Raw genomic sequence first — 13,546 nt, forward strand, 5'->3', positions numbered from 1 at the left:
TGATCCAATACTTCTCTACAAGAGAGGAGAAATATGATCTCAGGGAAGAACGACATTTGAAACACTTCTATGCTAGGACTACGTTAAAAAGCCATAGCATTTCAGTATGTGGAATCAAACTATGGAATGGATTGAGTAAGGAACTCAAACAATGCACAACGATGAGCCAATTCAAGAAACAATACAAGCAGTACGTACTTCGGTACGGGACAAAAAATTTAAAAAAAATACTTAAACTATATTAGGAAAGCAGGAAGTGAACAAATGTAACAGTTACTCATGGTAAAAGTACCAAATGGAGGGGTAGGATTTAATAAGCTTTGCTTCTTCCTACTCCTTTTGGACATGTGGAACTGTGAACTGATTATGTGATGCATTCAATTGGAATCTGATGCATGTTCAAATGAAATAAAACCATTACCATGACCAAAACTGTAGCACTAAATCCTACTGAAATCATGGTTCAAGCAAATTCCCAAAATTTGTTGACAAATTTTTCCCAAAAATAGTGGTTACATTGCATAACCTAACAAGCTTTTGATCTTGCCTGTGACCTGTGTTTTTCTGTTTTTGGAATAATTTTCATGCTAGTCTTTTATCGCTTATGAACATTCTTCCTTTGGTTATAATAGTAGTTTGTAATGTAACAGTTTTCTATCCGAACCCATGAGGTCATTAGGGCATTAAACTGATATTGGGGCTGTGAAAGGCTGGTAAAAATCAGGAACGTCATGCACAAGAGAGGCTCAAATTCCCAAAATTTGTCGACAAATTTTTCCCAAAAATAGTGGTTACATTGCAAAACGTAAAAAAACTAAAAGTTTTCGGAATCATTTTCATGCTAGTCTTTTATTGCTTATGAACATTCTTCCTTTGGTTATAGATAGTAGTTTGTAATATAACAGTTTTCTATCCGTACACACGAGGCATACTTCATATGTATTGAAATTAAAACTTTGAGAATCTCATTGCCGGGCTGAGTGGCCTGGTTTTCGGTAATCTACTATGGTGACCCTAATTTTGGATTTGCTTTAGGTGTGTTTGGTCTTTTTAATCATGCTGGAAAACCGACATGCAGCACAGTCTCACACGGAAGGAGCTCATACTGTGCTTCACAATGTGACAATACATTTTCATCATTTTTCCCCTCAACATCAATCCTACTTTTCTTTCTGGGCAAAAAAAAAGAAAAAAAAATCTATTCATCTTATCTTTTGAAATCCTAGCATCATTCATAGCTTGGAATCGTTCAGGCTTTATCCTCCTCCGTTCAGTTCCAAATGTTGGGTTATAGTCTGGTATATATTGCTAGTATTTGAACCAATGAGGATATTTAAGTGTCACAAAGCACAAGGCAAGAAGCATTTCCTAAATTGGAACAATCGTCCAATGGATTTCACTGGTATTAAAAAAAAAAAAACATGAATACTCATAATTACGTGTTCAATATTTTGAACACAACCTGGCTCCTAAGCAACAACAACAACAACAACAACTGACCAAACAATGCCAATGTCGTCACAAGCATGCGTACGAGTTACATTGGAATACATCAGATAACAATTAACAGTCCCGCATGTCCAAAAAGGAGTAGGAAGAAGCAAAGCTTATTTAGTCCATTCATGTGTTTGAAATGTACTCTTTGCCAATTTTAAATACATAAGAAAATGATAATGCGGTATAACAATGTGGTGCAATAGGAGCAAAAGTTTATTATATAACAGTCAGAATAAATAATCATAAAAATATAACAATAATAACCAATGAAAGGGTAAAATTGTTATGAGGTTAATAGTTAATAGAAATGAGTTAGTAGAGTTAGTAGTGGTTAGACCTAGCATTGTATGTACACAATGGTTCAGAACTCTTTTAACTCTTGAACTTTTAGTCTGTAAACATCAACTGTTTGTACTGTTTCTTGAAATTGCTAATTTTAGTGCATTGTTTGATTTCCATTCCGTTCTATAACTTGATTCCACATACTGATTTGCCGAAGTTTTTAGCGTTGTTCTCGCCTATGCAGTAAGTAAGTCCTATTTATTTTATTGGAGGTCATATTTGTCCTCTACTGTTGAAAGGAATAGTATTTCAGTTTTGGGTAGCAGATTATTGTTTGCTTCATGCATAATTTTGGCTGTTTAGCAGATCAGCTAATTTTTATCATTCTGATTTTCGGAATAAAGGGTTTGTATTTTCTCAATAGGGGCATTGTGGATTATCCTAACTGACAATACTAATACTCGTTTTAGGTCTTTTATGACTTTAAAGATGGCATTAATATATAATATAATAGAACAGTTTTGGTCTCAGTATTGATCCCTGGGGTACGCCACACATTAGATTTAAGCTAACTCTCTGATTCCATACCTCTCTAGTTTTTCATTAGGATATTGTATATATTGATATTGTATATATACTATATATATATATAAACTGCGGCCACAGACCTTGGCGTTGGTGTGTTATTTTGATTAGCGTCATGCAAGTTGACATGTTAGCTCTGTATGTACAATCTATTGTCTGTCCACGAGTAATTATTTATACATTTGTATTCTGTGAATTGATGTTTGTCTCAATTTTTTAAAACCGCTACTACTTCAGATATTTTCATTTTGATTGGAAATATAGCAATTTGAAATGATCAGCGGTTCTGCAAGTTCATTAATGGCATTTTTTATTGTTTCCATTTCAGTTTCATTAAAATCAGTTGATGTTTTCGCTTTACATTTATCGACAATATCAGTGACTTCCTTTTTTGTCAGTGAGGAATTTATGAAGGCGCATTATGAAGGAAATGACAAATAATATATACATTAAAATTAAACCAAAAATTGTATTTTCATGGGCCTATCAATGAAGTGCAGATTTTCACCATTTGCTGGTTGTCCTGGAATATTTTTCGCAGGGATCTATGATATTACATATTTTAATTGATCCATGACCCACTTGTGGGTCCCGACTCACCAGTTGAAAATCCCTGCCCTACTGTATATATCTGCCCTGCTTTTTTTCAGCAACAAATAATAAGGCATTTGTCAGGAGAGTCCAAAAAAAAGCCAGTGAAGCTGGGGGGAGACGCCTCCCTGTGTGCATAACACGGCATGCACGTCAGCGACTCAAACTATGTCACAATCCCACACACATCGATATTCTCATACCCTCATAACCTCAAGCGTTATTGGGAATAATATATCAGAAATAAGATATATATTTTTTAATAATACAATCTCGTCGCCACAGCGTCAAGAGATTTAAATAGGTATTAAAATGTAAAAGTAAAAGTTTGCAACAATGCTTTTGGTTTTTGCGGACTTGTTGTTTAATGTTAAATGAACCAAGATGAGAAAGATCCATCTCAATTGCCAAGTTGAGCTTGTGCTGGAAAAAAAAATAATACTGTTTCTTGTCTGATAAATAAAGCAAACCTTTATTTCCCAAGAGTAAGAAAAACCTATTTACTCAGTCAGTCGAAGCCGCGCTTGATACGTCTCCACAGAAATGGCAAAGAGAGAGAAAGATTGAGATAGAAAGAAGGTGACAAAGAGGGAGAAGCTGTTTTCTGCTTGACTGCAGCTTGCAAGAAATATATAAGGGTTAAACATGTTATCCATGTTTTGATATAGAGGTCACGATATTTTAGCCAAAGTATAGCGACACAGCTTTCTCTTGGTGGCCCGATCCCCGCATAAAAGACATTGTGAATTATCCTAACTGACAATACTAATACTCGTTTTAGGTCTTTTATGACTTTAAAGATGGCATTAATATATAATATAATAGAACAGTTTTGGTCTCAGTATTGATCCCTGGGGTACGCCACACATACTCGTTTTAGGTCTTTTATGACTTTAAAGATGGCATTAATATATAATATAATAGAACAGTTTTGGTCTCAGTATTGATCCATGGGGTACGCCACACATACTCGTTTTAGGTCTTTTATGACTTTAAAGATGGCATTAATATATAATATAATAGAACAGTTTTGGTCTCAGTATTGATCCCTGGGGTACGCCACACATTAGATTTACGCTAACTTTCTGATTCCATACCTCTCTAGTTTTTCATTAGGATATTAGGATATATATACTGTATACATACTGCAGCCACAGACGTGTTATTTTGATTAGCGTCATGCAAGTTGACATGTTAGCTCTGTATATGTATTGTATATGTCCATGAGTAATTATTTATACATTTGTATTTTGTGAATTGATGTTTGTCTCAATTTTTTTAAACCGCTACTACTTCAGGTATTTTCATTTAGTTTGGAGGTCACGATATTTTAGCCGAAGTATAGCGACACACATTATGACAGTTTTCAGTCACGTGAAAAACGGTGTTGTATGTGTTGCCCACTGGCAGGGCTTAGCAACGCGGATTAGAGAGTTTATTGTTGTTCAGGTACGTGACACTGTTAAAGTTGGTGAAATCAAGCACATTTCTCCGCAGTTTTGGTAAGAACGTTGACATATTTAGATTGAACACGGCTTTCTCTTGGTGGCCCGATCCCTGCATAAAAAGACCAAGCGGATTATAGGGTTAGTTAAAAGGCAACAGAGGTGTATTGATTCGAGGCAGTGAATCAGGCCTCCTCTGTGGTGTGAATAATAAACTGAGTGGAAGTCAGCCAAGGCTTTGTCAGACGGAGTCTTCCAAAACGGCCTTAGCCGTCCGGCTTATTTAGTGGGAAAAGAAAATGTGGCTAAGGCACATCTCCCCCCCCCCACGGGATATGGAAAATCATGTCACCAATCAGGAAGTACATCAGAGCAGCCTACTACAAGTTTAACTCCATGGCCAATTTAACAGCACAAATGGTCCCATCACAGCCTCGCTGACAAGTAGTACCAATGGAATAAAGGGCAATGGAGCGTCCTCACAAAGGTGAACTCTCGATATGACATCCATTCAGTCGCTGTATTGGTGTTGTTAAGTCATCCAGACTCACTGGAGCAGTTGCTATTGTTTGTTTTCTTCCTAAACACACAGCCTTTAGGCGCTAGAGGGCAGTAGAGACAATCCTTATGTTTGTTTACAAATTACTGGGTAAATAAATACACAGCTTGCTGGCAAATTGTCACACATTCCCCCATTTGTGCTTAGTCGACTTCATCAGCCAGAAAGCAAAACTAAATAATAACTAAAAAATACATATGACAAAAAATAAAATAAATACATTTAAAAATAATATTAAAAAATTAATAAAAATTGATAAGTATATAATATAATAAAATATATTTTTTATAATTAAATAAAAAATAATACAAAATGTTTAATTATATTAGGAAAGCAGGAAGTGAACAAATGTAACAGTTACTGATTGTAAAAGTACCAGATGGAGGGGTAGGATTTAATAAGCTTTGCTTCTTCCTACTCCTTTTGGACATGTGGAACTGTGAACTGATTATGTGATGCATTCAATTGTAATCCGATGCATGTTCAAATGAAATTAAACCGTTACCATTCATTCATTCATTTTCTACCGCTTTTTCCTCACGAGGGTCGCGGGGGTGCTGGAGCCTATCCCAGCTGTCTTCGGGGTACACCCTGGACTGGTCGCCAGCCAATCACAGGGCACATATAGACAAACAACCATTCACACTCACATTCATACCTATGGACAATTTGGAGTCGCCAATTAACCTAGCATGTTTTTGGAATGTGGGAGGAAACCGGAGTACCCGGAGAAAACCCACGCATGCACGGGGAGAACATGCAAACTCCACACAGAGATGTCCGAGGGTGGAATCGAACCCTGATCCTCCTAGCTGTGAGGTCTGCGTAAATCGTTACCATTACCATTTTAAATGATTTCTTCGTTTGTTTTCCTGTTCATTTCAGGCTGTGGACTGGAGTTCCTGCTGGTCCTCTGTGGCCTGGAGTTTTCCTGGTCGTGCCCCCGTCACTGCATCTGCTACACGGCACCCAGCACCGTCTCTTGCCAAGCGCATAACTTCCTGTCTGTCCCCGAAGGCATACCCCCTGACAGCGAACGCATCTTCCTTCAGAACAATAAGATCCATCGGTTACTTCGGGGTCACTTCAGCACCAACACAGTGACGCTATGGATATACTCCAATAACATCACATACATCGAGCCCTCGACCTTCCACGGTTTCACGCTGCTGGAGGAACTGGATTTGGGAGACAACCGTCACCTACGCTCCCTTGCTGAAGACACCTTCCACGGCTTGAATCGACTCAGTGCTCTACACCTGTACCGCTGTGGACTGAGCTCACTTCCGAATAACATCTTTCAAGGACTAAGAAGCTTGCAGTATCTCCATTTACAGGTACTCCATGCACATTCACATTCATCCATTTTGATTTACTCCAACACAATCCAAACCTTAAATCATCCGAAATCAGTTCATCTGCAGTGCCTCCGCTTCTACGCTTCAAGGGTCAAAGCAACATTACGAGGTGATTGCATTTTACAAAGTCAGCAAACACAACATTTCCAGACGTGTTTTCTTAATTTAGCAGGATGAACCGAAAATGTTTTCTCACATTTTTCTCTCCGATGGTTTGGAGTCATTACTATTCATCCAGCACAGCTCATTAAGTTTTCTACATTTTGTATGAGTTAAGATCAAAAGCCCGGTTTATTGGGGCCAACGGGGTATGCGATGGGTCACTCACACAGAGCAAGAACAACTAGCTACACATAAGCATGCAAGACACACTTCTTAATCAATAAATTAATCATCCAGGGTTGGCTTTTGGGTGTTGGTACACCCGTTCTACTTTGCTTTCTCACAAAGGGTGCTGGAGCCTATCCCAGCCGTCTTCGGGTGAGTGGCGGGACTGGTCGCTAGGCAATCACAAGGAACATATAGACAAACAACCATTCACACTCACATTCATACCTATGGACAATTTGGAGTCGCCAATTAACCTAGCATGTTTTTGGAATGTGGGAGGAAACCGGAGAAAACCCACGCATGCACGGGGAGAACATGCAAACTCCACAAAATGGAATCGAACTCGGGTTTCTTCGCTGTGCGGCCTGCATGGTAACCACTAGAGCACCATGCAGCCCTAAATGGTAGTATTTCATTCATTCATTTTCTACCGCTTATCCTCACGAGGGTCGCTGGGGGTGCTGGAGCCTATCCCAGCTGTCTTCGGGCGAGAGGCGGGGTACACCCTGGACTGGTGGCCAGCCAATCACAGGGCACATATAGACAAACAACCATTCACACTCACATTCATACCTATGGACAATTTGGAGTCGCCAATTAACCTAGCATGTTTTTGGACTACCCGGAGAAAACCCACGCATGCACGGGGAGAACATGCAAACTCCACACAATGGAATCGAACTTGGGTTTCTTCGCTGTGTGGCCTGCATGGTAACCAGTCGACCACCATGCAGCCCTAAATGGTAGTATTTCATTCATTCATTTTCTACCGCTTATCCTCACGAGGGTCACGGGGGGTGCTGGAGCCTATCCCAGCTGTCTTCGGGCGAGAGGCGGGGTACACCCTGGACTGGTGGCCAGCCAATCACAGGGCACATATAGACAAACAACCATTCACACTCACATTCATATTTATGGTCAATTTGGAGTCGCCAATTAACCTAGCATGTTTTTGGAGTACCCGGAGAAAACCCACGTATGAACATGCAAACTCCAGACAGAGATGGCCGAGGGCGGGATTGAACCCTGATCTCCAAGCTGTGAGGTCTGCACGCTAACCACTCAACCAGCAACGCAACTTCTTCATGATCATAATTTCTGTGCTGAAGAAAGTAGTTCCAGTTAAGTAAAGAGTCTGGCTTCTCAAAACAATATGCGTTCAAAAGCGTAATACATTTGTATCACAAAAGTGCCTACTTGAAAAAAATCAGACCTCATTATTTTCTCTGCCGTCATAGCACTTCGCACTCCCGCCTGTCCATTGTTACACACATTTGCGTCACCGGTTTCACGGTTACTGCTGGGATAGTGAAAGTAAACATGTCTGATTATGAAACAAGTGATGACGACATTCCTTTTAGCACGAATTCAAAGGGACAACAACAAGGTGCTAATGGGCGCCACAGATTAGCTAGTTCTTACCTGTGCTACTGGGACAGCAACCACCTCTGGTTCCCATATTATAAATTGATAAAACCCATGCCGTTTGTAAAATGTGTCGTGCCCGAATAAAGTATTCGGGAAACACGACAAATCTGCGAGTCCACTTAGCGAGACACCATGAGGACCTGCCGCTAGCAAGCAATGCCAAGGTCCTTTTGTATACTACAAAAGTAGTACTGTGATATTGCAGGTATTTTGTTTTTCAAATTGATATCACTATTTTGTTAAATAACTTTTTACTGATATTAGTTACTTTGTTCCACAAAAATACTGTTCTATTATTCGTTTATTCTGTATATTTTGTATTTTCATTCTTTTTTTTTAATAGATGTGTCTGCACCTACTTCACCAAAACAAATTCCTAGTATGTGTTTGATCATACCTGGCAATAAACCCTTTCTGATTCTGATGGTGGATAAGTCAGGGACTGTATACTCTGCATTTTTTCACAGCTAATAGAATGTGAACATTTGAGCAGGATCTTGAGATATAATTTAATTTATTTGTTTTTTTAATGTTTTTTTTTTTAAAGTTTTTACAGAGGAAAGTTTGTGATACAGCATAACATATTGTTCTAATCGAATAAAAAATATGTTTAGTAGGTGCATATTGCTGGTGTAATTCAGTTTTTCCAGGAAATAATCTTTAACTACAAGAAAAACAAAAAAAATATTGCCTTGTTAACAGTATCGTGATATATCGTATCGTGAGCCTAGTAGTAGTTTCGTGATACGTATGGTATCGCCAGATTCTCGCCAATACACACCCCTACATTGTATGCACTACATATTCTGAAAATTGTATATTTACGTGTATTTCCTCACGTATTAATTCTATTCTATGACATAAAATACCAAGTGCGCAAGCTAACACATAAAGTGCATTCAATGACCTGATTTTTGTGTCTTCTTCCTCCATAGCAAAATCATTTGAAGTTCCTGCAAGACGACACGTTTGCTGACCTCCATAATTTGAGTCACCTGTTCCTCCACGGAAATCACCTGTGGAGACTCAACCAGAACACTTTCAGGGGTCTCCAGTCCTTGGATCGCCTCCTTCTGCACCAAAACCAGATCGAGTGGGTTCACCACCTGGCATTCCATGACCTCAAACGTCTCACCACGCTCTACTTGTTCAATAACTCACTCATGCAACTGTCGGGGGAGTGCCTGGACACGCTGCCTGCTCTGGAATACCTGCGCCTCAATGACAATCCTTGGTCATGTGACTGCAAGGCCATCACACTATGGGAGTGGTTGAAACGTTTTAGGGGCTCAACGTCTTCAGTGGGTTGCATGGCGCCCGTCGATATGCTCGGGAAAGACCTGAAGGAGCTACGAAAGGAAGACTTCTCCGACTGTTTACCAAATTCGGAATCTCGAGCCCAAACCAACAATTTATCCGGCACCGTCAGCCCACCGTCAATGAATCGGGGCGTCGTGGCAGGTTCAGGCGGCCAGAGCAATGTAGTGCACCCTTCGAGGCCCGGCCGTCCTCGCAACTGCCAGAAGACTCGCAATCGAGGAAGCAAAGGGAAAAACGACAACGAGGTCCACCACTCAAAGGAGGTTATGGCGGACAAGGAGGACACATCTCCGGATTTCTCCGACGGAGGAAAACACGATCACACATCTCCGGATGGCACCGTCACGAGAAGGAAGCACAAGTGTGTTCCGCGGACCACTGTCCGACCCCCGAGTGGGGTTCTGCAAGCCAATAACAGGGCGTCCTTATCTCAGCCCTTAATACACATCTACGTACTTCTGGTTGCCTTGACAACAAATACAGACTTGATCCTCCGTTGAGCTACACAGGGCTCGGTAAATGGTCATCACAAAACGCATAACCCTAAACAACCCCTCTCTCGAACCTGCACTACAAGGCCCTGGTGTCTTTTATGTATGTGTGTGTGTCGGAGTGTGATTATGTGTAAGTGTTGTGTAGGAAGTGTAACCATTCAGATGAGCACAAGCATCAAACACCCACAACGGAAAATCTTGCAAGGAGTCCGACGAACTGATTCATGCAGACCAAGCGTGCACTGCCACGTTTCATCGTTTATGTGTCTTTTAGTTGGTATAAGCTACGGATCGTAACCAATCAGAAGACGGCAAAACGGGGGTGGAGGAACCAAGTCATAAATGTAGTCTTCTGCAAAAAACACTCATTCATTCATTGATTCACTTGGTACCGCTTTTTTCCTCACAAGGGTCGCAGAGGGGGTGCTGGAGCCTATCCCAGCTGTCTTCGGGCGAGAGGCGGGGTACACCCTGGACTGGTCGCCAGCCAATCACAGGGCACATATAGACAAACAACCATTCACACTCACATTCATACCTATGGACAATTTGGAGTCGCTAATTAACCTAGCATGTTTTTGGAATGTGGGAGGAAACCGGAGTACCCGGAGAAAACCCACACATGCACGGGGACAACAACATGCAAACTCCACACAGAGATGGCCGAGGGTGGATTTGAACCCTGGTCTCCTAGCTGTGGGGTCTGTGCGCTAACCACTAGACCGCCGTGCCGCCCCTATTCCGGTCACTTGATCCGCCTATTCTTTATCAGGTTAAAAAAGTGAAGATTTGACCATAAATAATCATTATAAGACCCAGGAATGTAAATATTCCTCTACAAAATGGAATTTATAGCCACTCCTGATTTAAGGCCATAAACGATACGTACATACGTCGATAATACAAAAATAACTCACGACTGGATTTGAAGCTGCTACTGTACGTAACTGTGTCAGGATGCTGAGGACCGCCATTTTCATTCCAGATGAATCCGTGAGTCTGTCCGTACTTTGTGATCCTTTGTTTCAGATTTCTAAGACACAGAATGGACCTAGTGTTGAATCCATATTGCAGGGCCAGCAGGGGGGGCGGACGGGAAGGGTTCTTCCAGTTTCCCAGTCAACTGAGAACTGACAACCTCCATCTCTTACTGACAATGTTCATCCACTTTTCCTTTTTCTATGTAAGCTGGAGCCTATTCCAGATGAAGCGAGGACTGGGTCGCCCAGCACTGACATATTTTTTTTTCCAGAATGACTTAAAAAATGGCATACAGGACTTTTAAAAACAATGTGTGCATAAATAAATGGTGTGATTAAATCCAGTATAAAAGAAGATTTCTAAAAGGAGCATGGTGAAAAAAGGAAGGACGCAGGACCGCAAGGGGTTCCTAAAAAAGACGCTGTACAGAACAGACAATTGAACGTTACGCCGAACTGGAGCGTATGTGCCTCCCTCTGATGGACTTTGATGACGTGATGGTCTTTGTATCAATGATGTAACAACGGAAAACAATGGTGATACTATAAAAATTACTGTCTTACTATGAGAAAAAAAAATATCAGTGGCATCAATTATGATAACAGGGTTTTTTGCTCCTTAAATCGGGAGCTGTTTTATTTGATCAAGGTCATTTTTCAAGGTCAACCTTCATTTGTTAATGCACAGGTGTCATTTGCGTCTTTTCTCAGTCTATTGTTTAGCATTTGTGTGTTTTTTTTTTTTTGCTGCCATGATTCCGTTGTTCTGTGCGGCTTCACCTAAGACTACAAAAAATGTTTATAAAGATATTAAAGTCTATATCTTCTTATGTCTCACCGTGGTCGTCTGAGTCTGTTTATTGATGCTTTGGCCTTTTATTGGCTTGTTTGTAGAAAGTCTAAGTTAGGCTTGTTTTCCTTCCTTTGCTGTTTTTTTTTTTTTATTATTTTATTTTATCAAGTAAAAGAGAAATTGATTCTGTCAGCAAATTTGGCTTTTTTTTTCCCACCGGGTTTCCCCTTTCCATCTTTGCTCTTTCTTAGAGTGGAGCTCCCCTGATGAAAATAAAGCTGTGATATGAAAACAAATTGAATCAGCCCTGCATACACTGCAATTTGAACTATCAAATCAAGTCACGAAAAACAGGAAGACAGTTGGACGCCAGAATAAAGTCCATTCCTGATGACAAGCTGCTATAATTTCATAAATCAATTAAAAACATATTAGTGCCAAAAACCTCAATTATTAATCACTTATAAGAATTAAGACCTGATTTAAAATATAAATATATACATTCATTCATTTTCTAGATGGTCTTGGATTATCAAAATGTGCTTCTGCCCTAATAAAGCCATTAAAACGTGTCACAAGTCAGTATTGCAATGTAGGATGTTGTATTGGCCACTATAGATAGATACCATACTGACCCAATATGTCAACATTTTTTCCCTAAAAAAAAAAAAGTCAGAAAAGTTGTCTTGTCCAAAGAGCTTTTCTTCCTGTCACACACACCGGTGATTTCGAGATTTGCAATCAAAGTTTCTCAAAAGTTTGTTTAAGTTTTGTTTAATTTAACCAACATAATCATGATCTTTTTTTTTGTTGTTGTGGGGGTGCTGGAGCCTATCCCAGCTGTCTTCGGGTGAGAGGCGAATGAAGAGTGAGTGACATAATAATGGACATAATTGTGGCCTTCAAAATAAAAGCGCTGTCATACGGTGTCATAAAAATATCTTCCATATGTAGTTGGAATGGCATGGGTGACTACATCTTCCTTATAAATTATATGTAATAAATAATAGTTTATTTCATTATACGGCTGAAGCTTTTTAGATGCTTACTTTTTGTGTCCGCCGCCAACACACTCTGTGTTTCTCATTTTACGGATCTAAAATAAATAAAACATACATTCTACCAATTATTCTCACAAGGGTCACGGGGGGTCTTTGGTACACCCTGGACTGGTGGTCAGCCAATTCACACTCACATTCATACCTATGGACAATTTGGAGTCGCCAATTAACCTAGCATGTTTTTGGAATGTGGGAGGAAACCGGAGTACCCGGAGAAAACCCACGCATGCACGGGGAGAACATGCAAACTCCACACAGAGATGGCCGAGGGTGGAATTGAACCTGGGTCTCCTCGCTGTGAGGCCTGTGTGCGTATATACATACATATATATACATATAACAATAACAATATATATAACACTATATAGTATATACACTTTTTTCAGCAGGTCTCTGTGTTGCAGCTGCATCACACTGGGGTGTGTGAATGACAGGAAGAAAAGCTCTGATTCGCTTGGGAGAAGTTTAGCATTACCGGCTGGATGGCATGTTTAAATCTGTAGGTCAGGGGTGTTTCAAAGTCAGGTTCATTTTTTACTGGTCTTGGGCATATTGCAAAAATCGAATAAATTAATAATTATTATTATTATTATAAATATTTCTCTGTGTTACACTAATTAGCTTGATTGCCTACAACACAAAATGAAGATGTCGGTTTTGTTCATATAGCTTAGTATATTTTGACCTACTCTGGATTGGTTTTGGCCCTACTAGCTTCAGTTTTCTGAAGTTTTCTTCAGATTTTTGCGCATACTGATTTTGTCTTGAGCCCTTTATATTCCGAATGCCCTTCCGGATGAATACCAATGGTGCTTACTAGTGG

At 40.0% G+C, this 13,546-nt stretch overlaps 2 protein-coding genes across 3 annotated transcripts in view; one reads left to right on the top strand and one right to left on the bottom strand.

The window, feature by feature from the left end:
* rtn4rl1b (reticulon 4 receptor-like 1b) overlaps nucleotides 1–11,707 on the top strand; it is a 179,486-nt gene extending 167,779 nt beyond the window's left edge. Inside the window, exons 2-3 of the mRNA XM_058080435.1 lie at nucleotides 5,845–6,296; nucleotides 9,011–11,707. Of these exons, the coding sequence (XP_057936418.1) occupies nucleotides 5,845–6,296; nucleotides 9,011–9,895 (1,337 nt within the window). The 3' untranslated portion in view covers nucleotides 9,896–11,707. The remainder of the gene's footprint in view (nucleotides 1–5,844; nucleotides 6,297–9,010) is intronic.
* The window catches only part of dph1 (diphthamide biosynthesis 1), a 294,949-nt gene that overhangs the window by 240,982 nt on the left and 40,421 nt on the right, over nucleotides 1–13,546 (bottom strand). The window lies entirely within an intron of this gene.

This window comes from Doryrhamphus excisus, chromosome 8 (genome assembly GCF_030265055.1).
Source record: "Doryrhamphus excisus isolate RoL2022-K1 chromosome 8, RoL_Dexc_1.0, whole genome shotgun sequence".
NCBI lineage: Eukaryota > Metazoa > Chordata > Actinopteri > Syngnathiformes > Syngnathidae > Doryrhamphus > Doryrhamphus excisus.